This window comes from Silene latifolia, chromosome 9, assembly GCF_048544455.1.
Source record: "Silene latifolia isolate original U9 population chromosome 9, ASM4854445v1, whole genome shotgun sequence".
In the NCBI taxonomy this organism is placed as follows: Eukaryota; Viridiplantae; Streptophyta; class Magnoliopsida; order Caryophyllales; family Caryophyllaceae; genus Silene; species Silene latifolia.
In genome coordinates this window covers 214,939,589-214,959,186 of record NC_133534.1, presented here as the reverse complement: position 1 = coordinate 214,959,186, position 19,598 = coordinate 214,939,589, and the positions used below count along the sequence as shown (strand labels likewise).

General features: G+C 37.5%; 1 protein-coding gene across 1 annotated transcript; it reads left to right on the top strand.

Moving 5' to 3' along the window:
- The first annotated feature begins 13,628 nt into the window (after positions 1-13,628).
- LOC141602208 (uncharacterized) lies at positions 13,629-16,952 on the top strand. The gene has a single exon (XM_074422514.1). It carries the CDS (start codon positions 13,629-13,631, stop codon positions 16,950-16,952), a length of 3,324 nt encoding a protein of 1,107 aa, XP_074278615.1.
- The last annotated feature ends 2,646 nt before the right edge of the window (positions 16,953-19,598 follow it).

The following is a 19,598-nucleotide window of genomic DNA, read 5'->3' as shown; positions in this document are numbered from 1 at the left end:
TTGAATGCGCAACGAGAACACTTCCGTTCTCGATGAGAATCGGTTCGTCGGAAAATTTTATTTGAAACTTTTGAAAGAATTTTGATTCTTACGATAAGTGACCTTTTAAATGTTTTGGTTACCGATTCCAATTTCAGTTTTATTTTTATAACCTTTCATTTATACTTTCAAGTTTCGAGGACGAAACTTTTTAAAAGATGGGGTGATTGTAACACCCCGTATTTTATTAAGTTGGATAAAATTCTTTTAATTGCTATTTTGAATTTAATTACATCATTTAACGATTTATATATATATGCTTAGCTAATTAATTAATTTCATCATAATTCGATACGTTAATTTTAATAATCATTAATAAGTTTATTTTAAGTTAGTTCGAGTTTATTTAAAGTTAGTTCGAGTTTATTGAAGTTAGTTCGAGTTTATTTTATTTTCACTCATTAAATTTATTTATTATTGATTCCGTTTTATTACTGAAACTTTTACTTAAATCGGTTAAATTTAACTCGAAACGGTTTTAATAACTATCGAAGTTTCTTAACGACGAAGAAACGTACGTATAATAAATAGCAGTGGCATTTCTTTGCCTCATTTTCATTTCCTACGTCTCTTTCTTCTTCTCCCTTCCTTTTTCTTCTTTTTCACGTTTCATTTTTTTCTTTCGTAAAATCGATTTTCGGTCGTCCGTTTCTCATCCGTTTTCAACTATTTTTGTTCCATAGCGTTCTCTCGTCGTTTCGTCAATCCGTTGTAAGTAAAATTCATTTTCGTCATGTATTTTTACAAACCCATTTATATTTTCAGCTTTATTTATTATAAGACGGTTGTAGGTACTAAAATAGACGGTCTTGTAGAAGATTTGTTAGTCATAAATGATTAGTTCAATCGGAAAAAGGTAACAATTATGGATTACTCGATATTACTCGTAAAATATGTTTATTTCGAATCTTTGGTTAGTCTGTTTTATAATTGAGACGGTGTATAATTATATATAGGGATCCTTATGGATGTTAATTAGTCAGTTGTATAGTTGAGACGGTGTATACTGATATGTGGAGATGATTGAGACGGTGTATACTAACCTCTAGGGATCATTTGGGATGCTAGCTAGTAAGTGGTATATTTAAGACGGTGTATCTTTGACATGTATGGATTGTTTTGGGTGATAATTGGTGTGTTTTATAGTTGAGACGGTGTATACTGACATGTAGGGATTGTTTTGGACTAATTTGGACTCTGTGTTGGGGCGATTTTTGTAGTCTTTAGGGACTGTTTTTGAGTTGCTTTATACTTGTGGATTCCCGCTCTAAAACCGTTTTAAATGCTGACTTAGTTGGCTCAGCTAGGACTGTTTTTAGGCGCGAGAATGGAGTCTTAAGGGGACGATTGGTACTCTGTTTTGGGCAGGGACGAGAGCTGTCATCGTGGGTTTTCACTTTGCATTTGAGGACTGGAGTTGGGGTCGAACTTAGGCATCTTTTTTGTTCTGTTTTGGACTGATTTTTGGGTCAGGTTATGAAGTAGGGTGAAGGGTGGCTATGGGTAGTCGGGTGGTGGTCGTGTCGGACTCTTTGTGGCTTGCTTTTTAGGCGAGTCGATGGCTGGTGATGGCTGGCTGTAGCCTAGCTGTGGCCTGGCCGTGGCCTAGCTAAGTCACGAGTTTGAGGCCATGTGTAATTGGTGGTTAGGCCGAGTTTGAGGTTGTCATAATAACTTTTGAGCCGTGTCCATAAATTGTTTTGACGCTAGTTTGGTTTATTTAAAATATAATTAAATTAATTTCCGTCTCATATTTTATATAAAGTTAATTCGTTAATATCGTCCTTTTACATAATTATTTAAAATATAATTAAATTAATTTCCGTCTCATAGATATTGTTGGATTGTCAGCTGAATTGGGTATCCTACTTGTCTTGTGTGGTGTGGGCTAAAGTATTCAAGCTGGGACTAGCTGGGACTAGGTCCTAGGTGAGTATTTCGGCCTTCATCATAGATAGGTCATTATAGTCTTTGACGAGTGTATGTTCACTGCTTAATAGCCTCTGTGTTCCTGACTTGGTGGGTTTATATCCAAGTTGGGGCATGACCTCGTTACTTATTTTGAGAGTAAGTGGCCAGCTTAAGTACTAGCGAACCCTTTGGTGGACTCCTTAGGGTACTCACATGGTTTTATACAATTGTGGGTCTTGGGTGCGGTGGTGTGTATCCGCATGTCTAGGTCTATGCAGATTTTAGGCTAGGGTTGTGTTGTGTCTTGGCCATGTTTTGATAGAACCTCTGAGCTAAGATACCGGTTCGATTACCTTCCCTACCTCGTGGTATAGACTCGAGTTACAGAGTGACTATTGACCGTACTAAGAACTTATGCCTGTCTTTGATATATTGCCCTTTCTTGTTTGATGATTATATGAATCATAGAAGGTGAGATGCAAGCCGGCTATGGTTGATAGAGTTTGGATTCCTGGATGTTATGTGATTCACATGATAGTGTAGTATGAGTCGGTCTAGTATTCACATGCTAGGACTATGTGTTGTTATATTGTTGTTCACATGATAAGCACGATTGTCTAGCATCTATATGCTAAGGCTATGTGTTATTCATATTCATATTCTTATGTTTACATGTTATATTAATTATGACATTTCGTGGCTGGGAGAACTCGGAGTTACTCCCCCGATCGTGGCTTTCGTATTTGTATAAAATGCGATTGACAGGTAGGTGATGCATATATGGGGTACATGGACGAGCTAGCGAGCAAAGTAACCTAGGGACCTAGATTGACTTTATTATATTGTGACCCTTAAATATTTTTATGTCACATACTTTCTAGGGACATGTCTCCCTTTCTCATATTTGGTTTGTATAACTTTGTTTCGCGACTTTAGCGATGTTTCATTCATGAGATTTATTTTGGACCTTGCATGTTTGACACCTTCCCATTTGGATATCTTTATAACAGGTTCAGGTTTTAAAAAATTACAGGTTTTTACTATAATGAACCTATTACAAACATATCCATGCAGTTTTATTCTAGAATTACGTGTTTATTTTTCCGCAATAAATGAGGGTGTCACACTCGACCCCCAGTACATCCCGCTGTGACAGACCTTGCAAAACAGGTCGCCACTGAACAACCAGCCAGCAACACGACTCCAAAACAATCCCAAAACGCAAGCAAAACCGTCCCAAAAACAGTCCTAAAATAGCAAAATAGCCTGCAATCCGCCCTCACAAACAGACTCAAAAACAGTCCCAAAATAGCATTATACAGTCCTTGAGAAACCTGCACAAAACGACTCAAAAACAGTCCTAAAATACATACAACCCATTGTAACAGTCCCAAAGATGTCCCGATTTTTGGCCTTAAAACAGTCCCAATTTCAACTCCTATAATTTCCAGGGAACTGTGCCAAAAACAAATCAAATACCCCGATCCAAAGATCATTTTGAGACGGAAATTAACATACAAATGAGAAGGCATAAAGGTTCAAATTTTATCAAACAAAAGCATAAACAGACGACACAAAAGACGGAATTTTGACATATGTCGAGTAACCTATCACCGTTACCTCAAACGCTCTTCAAAACTCCGAGAAAACGTCTAAAAAGTATGAGCTTCTCACCGGGTCTTCAGTTTCTTAAACTAGAGAAAAGAAAACGAGATAAAAGAGCTAAAAATCAAAACTTTCATGAGACGGGTCAAACTGAAATCATCACAAAAACAAGACTTTCTTACCTTGAAAGATGAAGGAGGAAGTGAGGAGGAGAATGGTGCAAGAATAATAGAATTTGGCCGAGAAACGGGGAAGAGATCGGAGCTTAAAGATGCGAGAAAAATGGAGTTTATACATGTTGGTTGTTTTTTGTTGTTGTCTGTTTCTGCTGATACAACGAAAAAGGAAAGGGGATAAGAAGGGGGTGGGGACGTAAGCAGGATAACAACAACACTAAATAATAATGAAAGAATGAGTGACGAGCTTGCTTGCCTGCTATATATTATACGTACGTTTCTTCATCGTTAAGTAATTTCACTCGTTTTTAAAACCGTCTCGAGTTAATAAAATCGGTTTTAGTAAAAGTTTACTAATAAAACGGAATCAATAATAAATAAATTTAATGAGTGAAAATAAAATAAACTCAGCTAGTTAACGTAAATAATACAATATCAGCTTGAATCGGAATTATTAGCGATTTTTACGAAACTAACAGATATTAATAAAAATTGCTAATTTAGTGAAATAAGCTCAAAATAGCAAATTGGACGGTTTTGTTCCCAAAGTCCATCTCGGGTTCACTTAAAACAACTTTCATAAGGACTCGTAAAGAAACGGAAATTATTAAATAAATAAACTCGAACTAACTTCAATAAACTTATTAATGATTATTAAAATTAACGTATCGAATTATGATGAAATTAATTAATTAGCTAAGCATATATATATATAAATCGTTAAATGATGTAATTAAATTCAAAATAGCAATTAAAAGAAGTTTATCCAACTTAATAAAATACGGGGTGTTACAATCACCCCATCTTTTAAAAGGTTTCGTCCTCGAAACTTGAAAGTATAAATGAAAGGTTATAAAAATAAAATTGGAATTGGAATCGGTAACCAAAACATTTTAAAGGTTATTTATCGTAAGAATCAAAATTCTTTCAAAAGTTTCAAATAAAATTTTCCGACAGAACCAGATTCTCATCAAGGGAACGAAAGTGTTCCCGTTACGTATTCAAGAACATCACATTCCAAATCAAAGATAAGGTCAAAAGGCAAATCATTTGTATAAATCAAAAATCAAAATACCATCAAAAACATTAATGAAGAGTTTTCAAAAATATAAGTCTTATTCATGGAACGGAATTGCCCTTGTCGTGCACACAAGAACGCTAACTTTCCAAGTCAGAGACAAATTTAAAACAAAAACTATTCGCCGACAAGCGTAGAACAAGTTATCAAACGTTTCCAATAACTAGTTCTAACATCCGATCAACGTTAAAATCAAAATAAGAGAAAGGTAATCTACTCAAATTTTCTTTTGCAAAAAGCCAAAATAGAAATAAAGGTTTCACTTTTAAAGCCAAATGGGAGTCAAATCCCTGAAAATGTAACATTTAACTTTGACAAAGAAGTCATAAATAGATCAAAGTTAACAGAAATTGGACAAAACTTAACGAAATCTCGGGTTTAGTAATTAAAATTACGATAAATGAGTTTATATTCAAGGAAGGAATAGGGAACTAAATCAAATTTTCTTTTTCAAGTCTTCAAAAATAGGTTAGGTTTGCAGAAGTGACATAAACTTTTAAGAATGAATCGAAACTGGTAACTTGAAAGTTTAGAAGTTGTACAAAAAGAAAAGTAACTTAGACATCAAAATACAAGGTACGCTAAGAGAGTCCAAACTTAACCAACCAAAAGAGCTATGATGAACTTTCCTAAGGGTAAGAGTCGAAGTTAGGTCAACAAGGATGTCAAAGGTAGAATTATATAGGTTATCAGCATCGAATTTAAAGGAGGAGCATGATGAATTGAGGAAGAGAGATATGAACGACCACGCTTATGGTGAAAGAAGAAGGGAAATGAGACAACAAGGAAACGCCAGATACTCATATCCCAAACATAACATCATCCTAAACGGTTTCGAAAACTTCCTAATAAAATAAATCTCAGAACCACATTACTTCCAAGGATTCCTCAAAATAACTTTACGCTCTACACCTACTCTATTCCATGAAACAAGGTACTTCATCACACTTGTGATTCAACAATTCCCAATCACTAAACATTCACGACGACTTCCAGAAAACAAGATCGAAACTACTAACAAGGCAATACTCATACCCAACAACGTCAAAAGGTAACATCAATTTATGTATGGCTATCAACATCCTAAAGGTATCTCTTTCCAAAATCACATCATAAACCTTACTCCGTGTTTACTCCTAAGGTAACAACGCTCAACCCACTAAGCTTTCAAATCCCAAACATAACCAACAAAGCCAAGTTCTATAACTTTAATTACATAGGCAACTCATTCCTAACACAAAGAATCCACCAATCGATTATACTCACTTTGTCAAGGAACTAGGTATAAGAATCACTAAGTATGTCTCATCACCTTACCTAAGTCTTTCCAACATCAAATCCTCTCAAAACCAGGAAAGGGTCAAACACAAACAATCTCCTCAAGAGTCAAGATTTCCAACCAAGGTCAACATTCCTCAAAAGAAAGAGTACTATCAAATGGCGTTAAGGAAAGATAAGTAAGGAACAAAGGACAAGTTAGGAGTACAAGCGTAGCTTTTAGAGTAAAACAGAAGGGAGTTTAGAAGGAGGATAAGCACCAAGAGATTAAGAATAAGGCGAGATACAAAAAGAACGAGAAACATCTTCAAGGAAGTAGAAGCATTCTTCAAAGATTGAACAAATCTTCAATCCTCAGCAATAGGCACTAAATCTTGATCTTCGTAAAATATAAGTGTCCTTTCAATGGAACGGAGATACTCTTGGCGATCACTCAAGAACATCAATATTCCAATTCAAAGACATAAAAATACATTTTTACACCAACAAATGATAAAACTAATTATCAGACGTCTCCAATAACAAGCTTTAACACTAATTGACGTTAAAACCAGTGAAAAACATTAAAATATTTTCAAAACCTTTAGTTTAAATTTTTTTTTTTTTTTTTTTTTATAATAAGGGTAATAACTCCATTAGCTATAGATAAGCTCACGGTCATTGATCCAAGAACGCAACAATTATTAAATGACAATCAACAAACAGGTTAGTACCTAACAAAGAGCAAACACAAAGAGACTACAACATAAGGTCCTAATTCTACCCATCTTACCCATCTCTCAAGTTTATTATTTTAAGGTCAAGTTATTTATATTGGGGTGCACAAACGTGCGTCGGGAGCAAATATGCTCTGATACCAACTCTGACACCCTCATTTTTAGCGTTAAATAAACACGTAAATTCTACAGAAAAACTGACAGGATATGTTTGTAATTGGTTCAACTAGATAAAACCTGTAATTTTTAAAACTTTTCTAAACCATTCACAAACATTTCCAAATGAAGAGTGCGAATACCTGCAAAAACTAACAAACTAATTTACATAACATTGCTAAAGTCGCGAGAATAAAGTGATACAAACCAAAGTAAAAGAGGGAGACATATGTCCCTCCAAAATATAAATACAACCATATGTTTAAACGTTTACTACAAAATATAACCAAGCTAGGTCCAAGGTTCTTTTGCTCGCTAGCTCGTCCATGTACCCCATCTAAACATCATCAACCTGTAAAGGTTCAAATTTTATCAAACAAAAGCATAAACAGACGACACAAAAGACGGAATTTTGACATATGTCGAGTAACCTATCACCGTTACCTCAAACGCTCTTCAAAACTCCGAGAAAACGTCTAAAAAGTATGAGCTTCTCACCGGGTCTTCAGTTTCTTAAACTAGAGGAAAGAAAACGAGATAAAAGAGCTAAAAATCAGAACTTTCATGAGACGGGTCAAACTGAAATCATCACAAAAACAAGACTTTCTTACCTTGAAAGATGAAGGAGGAAGTGAGGAGGAATGGTGCAAGAATAATAGAATTTGGCCGAGAAACGGGGAAGAGATCGGAGCTTAAAGATGCGAGAAAAATGGAGTTTATACACTGGTTGTTTTGTTGTTGTCTGCTGCTGATACAACGAAAAAGGAAAGGGGATAAGAAGGGGGTGGGGACGTAAGCAGGATAACAACAACACTAAATAATAATGAAAGAATGAGTGACGAGCTTGCTTGCCTGCTATATATTATACGTACGTTTCTTCATCGTTAAGTAATTTCACTCGTTTTTAAAACCGTCTCGAGTTAATAAAATCGGTTTTAGTAAAAGTTTCAGTAATAAAACGGAATCAATAATAAATAAATTTAATGAGTGAAAATAAAATAAACTCAGCTAGTTAACGTAAATAATACAATATCAGCTTGAATCGGAATTATTAGCGATTTTTACGAAACTAACAGATATTAATAAAAATTGCTAATTTAGTGAAATAAGCTCAAAATAGCAAATTGGACGGTTTTGTTCCCAAAATCCATCTCGGGTTCACTTAAAACAACTTTCATAAGGACTCGTAAAGAAACGGAAATTATTAAATAAATAAACTCGAACTAACTTCAATAAACTTATTAATGATTATTAAAATTAACGTATCGAATTATGATGAAATTAATTAATTAGCTAAGCATATATGTATATATAAATCGTTTAATGATGTAATTAAATTCAAAATAGCAATTAAAAGAAGTTTATCCAACTTAATAAAATACGGGGTGTTACACCATTTGTCCTTGTTTATTAGTAAATGTGACTCATTGTGTGACCAATTTGTCCTTGTTCATTAGTCCTTGTGACTCGTTGTGTTAAACAATTGTACTTGATCATTAGTCCATGTGACTCGTGGTGTGAACCATTTGTCCTTGTTCATTAGCCCTTGTGACTCGTTGTGTGAACCATTTGTCCTTGTTTATTAGTAAATGTGACTCGTTAGGTAAACCATTTATCCTTGTTCATTAGTACTTGTGACTCGTTGTGTTGAAACAATTGTACTTGTTCATTAGTCCATGTGGTCCCTTGTGTGAACCATTTGCCCTTGTTCATTAGTCCTAGTGACTCGTTGTGTTAAAACAATTGTACTTGTTCATTTGTCCTTGTGACTTGTTGTGTAAGCCATTTGTTCTTATTCATTAGTCCTTGTGACTCGTTGAGTTAAAACAATTGTACTTGTTCATTAGTCCATGTGACTCGTTGTGTGAACCATTTGTCCCTGTTCATTTGTCCTTGTGACTCGTTTTGTTAAACAATTGTACTTGTTCATTAGCCCTTGTGACTCGTTGTGTGAACCATTTGTCCTTGTTTATTAGTAAATGTGACTCGTTAGGTTAAAATTTATCCTTGTTCATTAGTACTTGTGACTCGTTGTGTTAAAACAATTGTACTTGTTCATTAGTCCATGTGACTCCTTGTGTGAACCATTTGCCCTTGTTCATTAGTCCTAGTGACTCGTTGTGTTAAAACAATTGTACTTGTTCATTAGTCCTTGTGACTCGTTGTGTAAACCATTTGTCCTTATTCATTAGTCCTTGTGACTTGTTCATTAGTCCATGTAACTCGTTGTGTGAACCATTTGTCCATGTTTATTTGTCCTTGTGACTCGTTTTGTTAAACAATTGTAATTGTTCATTAGTCCATGTGACTAGTTGTGTGAACCATATGTCCTTGTTCATTAGTCCTTGTGACTCGTTGTGTTAAACAATTGTACTTGTTCATTAGTCCATGTGACTCGTTGTGTGAACCATTTGTCCTTTTTTATTAGTAAATGTGACTCGTTGTGTGAACCATTTATCCTTGTTCATTAGTCCTTGTGACTCGTTGTGTTAAAACAATTGTACTTGTTCATTAGTACATGTGACTCATTGTGTGAACCATTTCTCCTTATTCATTAGTCCTAGTGACTCGTGTTAAAACAATTGTACTTATTCAGTTGTCCTTGTGACTCGTTGTGTAAACCATTTGTCCTTGTCCATTAGTCCTTGTGACTCGTTGTGTTAAAACAATTGTACTTGTTCATTAGTCCATGTGACTCGTTGTGTGAACCATTTGTCCTTGTTCATTAGCCCTTGTGACTCGTTGTTTTAAAAAAATTCTAATTGTTCATTAGTCCATGTGACTTGTTGTGTGAACCATTTATCCTTATTCATTAATCCTTGTGACTCGTTGTGTTAAACAATTGTAATTGTTCATTAATCCATGTGACTCGTTGTGTGAACCATTTGTCCTTGTTCATTAGTCCTTGTGACTCGTTGTGTTAAACAATTGTACTTGTTCATTAGTCCATGTGACTCGTTGTGTGAACCATTTGTTCTTGTTCATTAGTCCTTGTGACTCGTTGTGTTAAACAATTGTACTTGTTCATTAGTCTATGTGACTCCTTGATTTGCCCTTGTTCATTAGTCCTAGTGACTCATTGTGTTAAAACAATTGTACTTGTTCATTAGTCCTTGTGACTCGTTGTGTAAACTATTTGTCCTTATTCATTAGTCCTTGTGACTTGTTCATTAGTCCATGTGACTCGTTGTGTGAACCATTTGTCCATGTTCATTTGTCCTTGTGACTCGTTTTGATAAACAATTGTAATTGTTCATTAGTCCATGTGACTAGTGTGAACCATATGTCCTTGTTCATTAGTCCTTGTGACTCGTTGTGTTAAACAATTGTACTTGTTCATTAGTCCATGTGACTCGTTGTGTGAACCATTTGTCCTTTTTTATTAGTAAATGTGACTCGTTGTGTGAACCATTTATCCTTGTTCATTAGTCCTTGTGACTCGTTGTGTTAAAACAATTGTACTTGTTCATTAGTACATGTGACTCATTGTGTGAACCATTTGTCCTTGTTCATTAGTCCTAGTGACTCGTGTTAAAACAATTGTACTTATTCAGTTGTCCTTGTGACTCGTTGTGTAAACCATTTGTCCGTGCCCATTAGTCCTTGTGACTCGTTGTGTTAAAACAATTGTACTTGTTCATTAGTCCATGTGACTCGTTGTGTGAACCATTTGTCTTTGTTCATTAGCCCTTGTGACTCGTTGTGTTAAAAAAATTGTAATTTTTCATTAGTCCATGTGACTCGTTGTGTGAACCATTTATCCTTGTTCATTAATCCTTGTGACTCGTTGTGTTAAACAATTGTAATTGTTCATTAGTCCATGTGACTCGTTGTGTGAACCATTTGTCCTTGTTCATTAGTCCTTGTGACTCGTTGTGTTAAACAATTGTACTTGTTCATTAGTCCATGTGACTCGTTGTGTGAACCATTTGTTCTTGTTCATTAGTCCTTGTGACTCGTTGTGTTAAACAATTGTACTTGTTCATTAGTCTATGTGACTCGTTGTGTGAACCATGTGTCCTTGTTCATTAGTCCTTGTGACTCGTTGTGTAAACCATTTGTCCTTGTTCATTAGTCCTTGTGACTCGTTGTGTTAAAACAATTGTACTTGTTCATTAGTCCATGTGACTTGTTTTGTGAACCATTTGTCCTTGTTCATTAGCCCTTGTGGCTCGTTGTGTGAACCAATTGTCATTGTTTATTAGTAAATGTGACTCGTTGTGTGAACCATTTATCCTTGTTCAGTAGTTCTTGAGACTCGTTGTGTTAAAACAATTGTACTTGTTCATTAGTACATGTGACTCATTTTGTGAACCATTTGTCCTTTTTCATTAGTCCTAGTGACTCGTTGTGTTAAAACAATTGTACTTGTTCATTAGTCCATGTGACTCATTGTGTGAACCATTTGTCCTTGTTCATTAGCCCTTGTGACTTGTTGTGTGAACCATTTGTCCTTGTTTATTAGTAAATGTGACTCATTGTGTGACCAATTTGTCCTTGTTCATTAGTCCTTGTGACTCGTTGTGTTAAACAATTGTACTTGTTCATTAGTCCATGTGACTCGTTGTGTGAACCATTTGTCCTTTTTTATTAGTAAATGTGACTCGTTGTGTGAACCATTTATCCTTGTTCATTAGTCCTTGTGACTCGTTGTGTTAAAACAATTGTACTTGTTCATTAGTACATGTGACTCATTGTGTGAACCATTTCTCCTTATTCATTAGTCCTAGTGACTCGTGTTAAAACAATTGTACTTATTCAGTTGTCCTTGTGACTCGTTGTGTAAACCATTTGTCCTTGTCCATTAGTCCTTGTGACTCGTTGTGTTAAAACAATTGTACTTGTTCATTAGTCCATGTGACTCGTTGTGTGAACCATTTGTCCTTGTTCATTAGCCCTTGTGACTCGTTGTTTTAAAAAAATTCTAATTGTTCATTAGTCCATGTGACTTGTTGTGTGAACCATTTATCCTTATTCATTAATCCTTGTGACTCGTTGTGTTAAACAATTGTAATTGTTCATTAATCCATGTGACTCGTTGTGTGAACCATTTGTCCTTGTTCATTAGTCCTTGTGACTCGTTGTGTTAAACAATTGTACTTGTTCATTAGTCCATGTGACTCGTTGTGTGAACCATTTGTTCTTGTTCATTAGTCCTTGTGACTCGTTGTGTTAAACAATTGTACTTGTTCATTAGTCTATGTGACTCCTTGATTTGCCCTTGTTCATTAGTCCTAGTGACTCATTGTGTTAAAACAATTGTACTTGTTCATTAGTCCTTGTGACTCGTTGTGTAAACTATTTGTCCTTATTCATTAGTCCTTGTGACTTGTTGATGCAGGAGCTAGTAACCAGGGCAATCAAATATTCCAGGTTCAAGCAACTCAGGCAACCACAAGCCACAAACACTCCTACCTAGCCACTGATCAGTCTACTTTGCAGGGTCATAAGTACCAGTACAAGGCAAATCATCAGCTGCCACCATGGCCAGCTGATAAAACACTCATGTGAGCATCAAAAAGTCCTAGGGAGCCAGGTCAAATTCTCATTGCAAAGTATTGAAAAACCAGTCTGAAAGCAAGTTGCAGGAAAGGAGAGATTCCAAAAAGTACATTGCCATTTCTGGACAAACCAAGGAAAAGCTGTGTGTGAGGCTTCTTTAACTTAAGTTTCCATTTATCAGAGGGTGCTTGGACACTAAGTCAAGACCAAGGAGACCACTCGTCCTCACACTAGCAGGAAAAGCAACAACTACCACAGAAAAGCTTGAAAGGCAACAAAGATGTCACTGTCAACTGACTGTCCTCTGCAAACTCAATTTGTTTTCACTCTAGTTTACATTTATGATCTTTTTGCCGTTGTAATATATTATCTAGACTTTTGTCCTGACTTATGGGACAATCCTGGCCCTTAGATGAACTTTATTTTCATGTTTAACCTAAAGACAAGGCCTATATAAGGACCCTTGCATCAGACTGTTAGAGGCAGCTGTTTATGAATGAAAATCTGAGTTTTACTCTCAATTCAAATCTCTTACATCTTATGTTAGAAACATAGGGTAGAGTCAGGCTTATTGATACTCTGTGCTTGCTGTGAGTATTGAATAAGGACCTGGTAATAGGGCGAGAACAGTCCTGTGCATGCTGTGGATTGTTTGAGCTTTATTGTCTGTTTCAACTCGAGTATTTCCTGTGTTAAGCTGTGGTTTTCTTGAGTTAAACATCCCAAATTGTTTAGTTAGCTTCCTGTGCTTGCTGTGGAAGATAGTTGAACAATCATATCTCAAATTTACCCCCTTTACTTCACAATTACATCCACACTGTCAGACTGCTCTTTCTCTGTCATTTCTGGTTTAATAATTTGTTTAAATTACTTTTGAGTCTCCTAAAATCTTGTAATTTTCACAGAATTTAGTTAAGGTGTCAAGGTTAATTACTGCAAATTTTCATGAATTTAGGAGTCCAATAAAGTACTCAAACCAAATTTAGAAGTTGGTCCTTTTTCCTGCAATCTCACAAATTGTCAAAATATTGTAAGGGGTGGGTGTTTACACATCAACTTGGTATATCAGAGCCAGGCTAAACACAACTCCCTCTTGTGTTTGTCTTGGGAATTGAGAGAATAGTGAGTTCATCAACCTACCTACATTAAAAACACAAAAAAATAACCATGAGTGAAGAGAGGCTAGCTGGCATTGAAGCCACAGTTGGAGATCTGGCCAGAAATATGGGTACACTGGTGAATGCTATGCATGCTGTCATGGAGAGAATCCCAAACCCAAACCCTAGGGGACAGCCTGCCAGAGGAAGGGGTAGAGGGAGAGGCTTTGCCATGGGAGCAGGAAGAAGACACCCACAACCAGAAGAAGAATATGGATCAGACTCTGATGAAAGCAACAGGACACAAGAAGAACATCTTGAGCAAACAGACAGGCATATAAAGGTAGAAATCCCTGAATTTTCTGGTAGTTTGAACCCTGATGACCTACTAGAATGGATTAGAGATGTTGAAAAAATCTTTGAGTATAAAAATTATAATGATGCTAGGGCTTGTAAAGTTGCAATCTTGAAATTGAAAGGCTATGCTTCACTGTGGTATGATAATCTTAAGCATCAAAGGTTAAAGGAGGGTAAGGATCCTCTTAGGTCTTGGTCCAAACTTAAAAAGAAAATGTTGGCTAAGTTTGTCACCAAAGACTATACTCAGGACTTATTCATCAAACTATCTAACCTTAAACAGAAAGAGAAAACTGTTGAAGCCTATTTAAGAGAATTTGAGCAATTGACACTTCAATGTGAAATCAATGAAAAACCTGAACAAAGAATTGCTAGGTTCTTAGAGGGTCTTGACAAAAATATTGCTGCAGAGGTTAGAATGCAACCTTTATGGTCTTATGATGATGTTGTTAACCTATCACTAAGAGTGGAGAAAATGGGGAAGACCAAACCAGTTGCAACCAGACCCAAACCTGTTTTCAGACCTTATTCTAGTGTCAAAATCAATGACCCACCCAAAATCAACCCACCCTTATCTAGAGACAAGATTAAGTGCTTCCAATGCCAGGGATTTGGCCATTTCAGGAAGGATTGTCCTTCTGCTAGAACACTCACTGCAATAGAGGTTGCAGAATGGGAAAGGGAAGGTTTGGTGGAGTATGAGGAGGATGAGGCTCTTGTTTTAGAGGAGGTGGAGTCTGAGAAAGAAACCAGTCCAGACCAGATTGTTGCTCATCCTGATACAGGGCACAGTTTGTTCCTTTGGAGGGTCATGCACTCTCAGCAAGCCCCCTTAGAAGCTGACCAGAGATCTATGATATTCAGAAGTAGGTGTACTGTCCAGGGAAGAGTTTGTAACCTCATTATTGATGGGGGTAGCTGTACTAATGTTGCCTCCACCACCATGGTTAGCAAGCTGGGTTTACCAACACAAGAACACCCTAACCCCTACAAATTGAGATGGCTAAGTAAGGATTCAGGAGTAAGAGTTGACAAGCAGTGCATTATTTCCTTCTCCATTGGGAAAATGTACAAGGATGAAGTGTTGTGTGATGTGGTACCCATGGATGCCTGTCACCTGTTACTTGGGAGACCTTGGGAATATGACAGGAATACCACACACCAAGGGAAGGACAATGTATACATATTCAAACATCAAGGCAAGAAGGTCACCCTGACCCCATTGCCACCAAACCAGAGGGACTATGGCAGTCCTAATGTCCCAGAAGAGATGAGTGGTGTGTTGTTCTTATCTGAAGCAGCCATGATCAAGGAGATCAGGCAAGAACAGCCAGTTCTGATGCTGTTATCCAGGGAAGTAAACCAAGAGGAGAACACTGTTGTGCCCACAGCTGTTGCCCCTTTGATTCAAAGGTTCCAGGAAGTGTTTCCAGATGAGCTGCCTAGTGGATTACCCCCATTAAGGGGCATTGAACACCACATTGATCTTGTTCCTGGTTCAGTGCTCCCAAACAAACCAGCTTATAGGTGTGATCCAAATGCTACAAAGGAGTTACAACATCAGATTGAAGAGCTAATGGCAAAGGGATTTGTGAGGGAATCTCTTAGTCCATGTGCAGTCCCTGCATTCCTAGTACCAAAGAAAGATGGCACCTGGAGGATGTGCACAGATAGCAGAGCTATAAACAACATCACAGTCAAGTATAGGTTCCCAATCCCCAGATTAGATGATATGCTTGATGAGTTGAGTGGTGCCAGCATATTTTCTAAGATTGATCTAAGGCAAGGATACCATCAAGTGAGGATTAGGGAAGGGGATGAATGGAAGACTGCTTTCAAAACAAAACATGGCCTGTATGAGTGGCTTGTAATGCCTTTTGGACTGTCAAATGCACCCAGTACCTTCATGAGATTAATGACTGAAGTGCTGAGGCCATGTCTAGGCAAGTTTGCTGTTGTCTACTTTGATGACATACTGGTGTATAGCAAGACCAAGGGAGAACATTATAAACATCTGGAAGTGGTGTTTAAAATCCTCAGGGAGCAGAAGCTGTATGGCAAGCTGGAGAAATGCACCTTTATGGTTGAGGAGGTTGCATTCCTGGGTTACCTGATATCAGGAAGAGGCATTTCTGTTGACCAAGAGAAAATTGCAGCAATGCAATCTTGGCCAACCCCTACTACAGTCACTGAAGTAAGGAGTTTTCATGGGTTAGCGTCCTTCTACAGGAGATTTATTAAGAACTTCAGCACAGTGGTGGCACCCATCACTGAATGTATGAGGAAGGGGGAGTTTCAATGGACTGAACAAGCTCAACAGTCTTTTGAAAAAATCAAGCAACTCATGTGTAACACTCCTATCCTAAAGCTACCTGATTTTGATCAGCTATTTGAAGTGGAATGTGATGCTAGTGGGGTAGGAATTGGAGCAGTACTGATTCAAAGCCAGAAGCCTGTGGCATATTTCAGTGAGAAGTTAAATGGGGCCAAACTGAAGTATTCCACCTATGATAAAGAGTTCTATGCAATCATCAGAGCCTTGATGCATTGGAATCATTACCTTAAACCTAAGCCATTTGTACTACACTCTGATCATGAAGCCTTGAAGTACATCAATGGCCAGCACAAGTTAAATTTCAGGCATGCCAAATGGGTGGAGTTCTTGCAGTCCTTTACCTTTTCCAGCAAATACAAGGAAGGTAAGAAAAATGTGGTAGCAGATGCATTATCAAGAAGACATTCCTTGCTCTCAGTTATGTCCAACAGGGTTCTTGGGTTTGAATTCATGAAAGAATTGTATAAAGAAGATCCTGACTTCTCAGAGGAGTGGATTACTCAGACTGAAGGGCATAGGAACCAGGGAAGCAAGTACCTACTACAGGAAGGGTTCCTATTCCAGGGCAACAAACTATGTGTTCCAAGGGGGTCTTACAGAGATCTCTTGATCAGGGAAGTCCACTCAGGAGGAATGGGGGGCACTTTGGTGTCCAAAAGACCTTGGAGATATTACAGGACCAATTCTATTGGCCAAGAATGATGGGTGATGTTCAGATTATCCTCAGAAGGTGCTCAAAATGCCAACTCTCCAAGAGTTCTTTCCAACCTGGTCCATACACTCCCCTACCAGTGCCAAGCAAACCATGGGAAGACTTAAGCATGGACTTCATTGTGGCCCTACCAAGAACACAGAGAGGGAAAGATTCTGTAATGGTTGTGGTGGACAGGTTCAGTAAGATGGCTCACTTTGTAGCTTGCAAAAAGACAGAGGATGCAGCAAGTGTTGCTGAGCTATTCTTGAAGGAGATTGTGAGACTCCATGGAGTTCCAAAAACCATTGTATCAGACAGGGATACAAAATTCATGGGATATTTTTGGAAGACTCTATGGAAGTTGCTTAAAACCAAGCTCTTGTTCAGCACCTCTCACCACCCACAAACAGATGGCCAAACTGAGGTCACTAACAGAACATTGGGAAGGATTTTAAGGTGTCTTGTCAGCAAGAGCCTAAAAGATTGGGACCTTAAACTAGCAGCAGCAGAGTTTGCATTCAACAGAGCACCATCAATCGCAATCGGGCACAGTCCTTTTGAGGTAGTCTATGGGGTCAATCCACTTATGCCCCTGGATTTATCTTCTGTACCCAAGGAAAACATCAACCTGGATGCCAAGAAAAGAGCTGAGCAATTGCTGAAACTACATGAGACAGTAAAAAGGCAGATTGAAAGAACAAATGAGCAGTACCAGAAACATCTCAAGGTGCCTAAGGGGAAGAAAGAGTTTGAACCAGGAGATCTGGTATGGATACATCTAAGGAAGGAAAGATTTCCAGCTAAGAGAAAAAATAAACTCATGCCAAGATCAGATGGTCCATTTGAAGTTGTTGAAAAGATTGGGCCAAGTGCATACAAGATTGACCTGCCAGGTGACTATGGGGTGCATGGGACTTTTAATGTGGGTGATCTCAGTCCATACTATGAAGATTCCGGGGATGAGGAGGTTACAGGCTTGAGGACAAGCCCTGTTCAACCAGGAGGGGTTGATGCAGGAGCTAGTAACCAGGGCAATCAAATATTCCAGGGTCAAGCAACTCAGGCAACAACAAGCCACAAACACTCCTACCTAGCCACTGATCAGTCTACTTTGCAGGGTCATAAGTACCAGTACAAGGCAAATCATCAGCTGCCACCATGGCCAGCTGATAAAACACTCATGTGAGCATCAAAAAGTCCTAGGGAGCCAGGTCAAATTCTCATTGCAAAGTATTGAAAAACCAGTCTGAAAGCAAGTTGCAGGAAAGGAGAGATTCCAAAAAGTACATTGCCATTTCTGGACAAACCAAGGAAAAGCTGTGTGTGAGGCTTCTTTAACTTAAGTTTCCATTTATCAGAGGGTGCTTGGACACTAAGTCAAGACCAAGGAGACCACTCGTCCTCACACTAGCAGGAAAAGCAACAACTACCACAGAAAAGCTTGAAAGGCAACAAAGATGTCACTGTCAACTGACTGTCCTCTGCAAACTCAATTTGTTTTCACTCTAGTTTACATTTATGATCTTTTTGCCGTTGTAATATATTATCTAGACTTTTGTCCTGACTTCTGGGACAATCCTGGCCCTTAGATGAACTTTATTTTCATGTTTAACCTAAAGACAAGGCCTATATAAGGACCCTTGCATCGATCGTTAGAGGCAATTTGTTTATGAATGAAAATCGAGTTTTACTCTCAATTCAAATCTCTTACATCTTATGTTAGAAACATAGGGTAGAGTCAGGCTTATTGATACTCTGTGCTTGCTGTGAGTATTGAATAAGGACCAGTAATAGGCGAGAAACAGATCCTGTGCATCTGTGGATTGTTTGAGCTTTATTATCTGTTTCAACTCGAGTATTTCCTGTGTTAAGCTGTGGTTTTCTTGAGTTAAACATCCCAAATTGTTTAGTTAGCTTCCTGTGCTTGCTGTGGAAGATAGTTGAACAATCATATCTCAAATTTACCCCCTTTACTTCACAATTACATCCACACTGTCAGACTGCTCTTTCTCTGTCAGTTCTGGTTTAATAATTTGTTTAAATTACTTTTGAGTCTCCTAAAATCTTGTAATTTTCACAGAATTTAGTTAAGGTGTCAAGGTTAATTACTGCAAATTTTCATGAATTTAGGAGTCCAATAAAGTACTCAAACCAAATTTAGAAGTTGGTCCTTTTTCCTGCAATCTCACAAATTGTCAAAATATTGTAAGGGGTGGGTGTTTACACATCACTTGTTCATTAGTCCATGTGACTCGTTGTGTGAACCATTTGTCCATGTTCATTTGTCCTTGTGACTCGTTTTGATAAACAATTGTAATTGTTCATTAGTCCATGTGACTAGTTGTGTGAACCATATGTCCTTGTTCATTAGTCCTTGTGACTCGTTGTGTTAAACAATTATACTTGTTCATTAGTCCATGTGACTCGTTGTGTGAACCATTTGTCCTTTTTTATTAGTAAATGTGACTCGTTGTGTGAACCATTTATCCTTGTTCATTAGTCCTTGTGACTCGTTGTGTTAAAACAATTGTACTTGTTCATTAGTACATGTGACTCATTGTGTGAACCATTTGTCCTTGTTCATTAGTCCTAGTGACTCGTGTTAAAACAATTGTACTTATTCAGTTGTCCTTGTGACTCGTTGTGTAAACCAT

Bases quoted from the DNA above. Each gene is read 5' to 3' on its own strand.
- LOC141602208 (XM_074422514.1), top strand. From the start codon at position 13,629: ATGAGTGAAGAGAGGCTAGCTGGCATTGAAGCCACAGTTGGAGATCTG.